This window comes from Diorhabda sublineata, chromosome 10 (genome assembly GCF_026230105.1).
Source record: "Diorhabda sublineata isolate icDioSubl1.1 chromosome 10, icDioSubl1.1, whole genome shotgun sequence".
NCBI lineage: Eukaryota > Metazoa > Arthropoda > Insecta > Coleoptera > Chrysomelidae > Diorhabda > Diorhabda sublineata.
Window position 1 is genome coordinate 21,401,037 of NC_079483.1, and position 1,871 is coordinate 21,402,907.

Consider the following 1,871-nt stretch of genomic DNA (forward strand, 5'->3'; position numbering starts at 1 on the left):
TTGTAGTATGTGGTGTTTTTGAAAAAGTACATGTGTCCGTCAATGTACTGGAATGCTCCTGTAACATCTGTGGGTAGTCCAGGGAAAATATCTTTTATTTGTCCTCTATTCCGAACAGTTTTCAAGTTCTTGTCAAATTCAATATAATTACTGTTATTATAAAATACATATATTTTCCCATGATTGCTTTGAAACATTGTGTTTATTTGAGAATTCTTAGGTATAATTAAATTATTTTCCTCAAGTATTTGTAGAGCGGGAAAATCTGCTACATAGTATTTACGGTCATTGACTGCTATTAAATTATCTGAAGAACTTTGAAAAATCTGAATTATGGGACCCACTTCTTCAGGTAAATAATCATCGAGTATTTCTGGTTGCGAGGGAATAAGTTTCGAATTCAAATCAATTTTCCATAGGGAATTTTCATTAATAATATATAAATGGTAATTTTCAAATTCACCAGCCATGGCAATGAACATATACTCCGGTGTTATGACACATAAATTTTTATCCGATTCATTTGGTTGATGTGCAAGTGTCTTTGTAGTCGGTGGTAGCGCTGATGTGGGTTTGAAAGGATTATTTACATATGTATTGATTGGTCCATAAAGAGCTTCAAGGGCCATTTTATCATCCTCATCCAATTTAGAAGCAATGTTGAATTGATACTATGGATACATTATTGCTGTCTCAATATCACTGTGAGCAATTCCTAAAATATACCCAATTTCATGAATTAATACCATAAGTAGGCTAGTCTGATCTTCTGAACTTGATCCATCTAAACTTAAATCCCACTTCTCATCAGCATCAATATGAAGCTCTATACAACTGTTGCCTTTTGGGAAATAAGCATGTGCCAACACCTTTCCGGGCCCATCAAATGTACTGGAGCACTCACCTCTACCTTGGCATTTTGCTCGAAAATAGTGCTTTCCCCGTACAACTGTAATAGATATATCGGGAGCATAAGGCCGTATTTTGTGTATTAATTCAAATTTAAACTTTGAACTGTTACTCCACACTTCAAAAGCCTTTTTGGTTACTTTAAGATATTCTGGAGTTGCCTGAGGGGGAAATACCATTTCAAATCAAATTTTGACCATTTTGATTTAACTCTAAAAGAATGATCATCGTCGGAAGCTGCTTCACTCACATTACATCTTGGTCTATTTAGAAGTTGAATTGTATTTTCATCTAATTTTCCCGTTGCAGGGATATTATATCTTTCTTGAAAACTCAACAAATAATCCTCAAGTTTAGTCAAATCATTTTCATTTGCGTACCCGAACCGGTGTAAATACTTTATAGCATACTGTTGGTCGACAACGTATAGTACTGGACATAGTACTGCAGCTAATATAATGATTAACATGATCTTCACTCTTCTGCTATCCTCAAAAACTAATTTCCAATCACATTAATAACGGAATATATAATTTTTAAAAACCCAAAGACTTTTAACCGACCTGGTATATCAGCGCTCCCGCTGTTATCATCGCAACGAATATATAACTTTACGCATGCGCAAAAACGAAGTTTCTCTCTCTCTTACACATTGTCTCGCTGCTCTCTCTCTAACACACGGTTTTCCCTATTTCTGTAGTCAGACATACGTTGCTCATCTACTGTTTTTCTTTCTTGTATAGAAACTGCGGTTTCTTTTGTGGGCCTTTTTAGGCAAGACGCTAATTGGGAGACACGTATAGGACGTGTGAAGTAGCTTGACACGAAAGACGTGTACATGCTACACGTGCTGAGTGGTGGGGGTTTGGATTTGATTGACAGTAGCAACATTTGACAATCGAACAAAACATCTATATCTATATCACCTAATAAATTTATTCTATCGAAGAGGAAATAAACAG

The 1,871-nt window shown here is 35.5% G+C and overlaps 1 protein-coding gene across 1 annotated transcript; it reads right to left on the reverse strand.

Moving 5' to 3' along the window:
- Positions 1–671: 671 nt before the first annotated feature.
- LOC130449164 (matrix metalloproteinase-16-like) lies at positions 672–1,088 on the reverse strand. Its single transcript, XM_056786841.1, has one exon. It carries the CDS (start codon positions 1,086–1,088, stop codon positions 672–674), a length of 417 nt encoding a protein of 138 aa, XP_056642819.1.
- Positions 1,089–1,871: the final 783 nt, after the last annotated feature.

Bases quoted from the DNA above. Each gene is read 5' to 3' on its own strand.
- LOC130449164 (XM_056786841.1), bottom strand. From the start codon at position 1,088: ATGGTATTTCCCCCTCAGGCAACTCCAGAATATCTTAAAGTAACCAAA.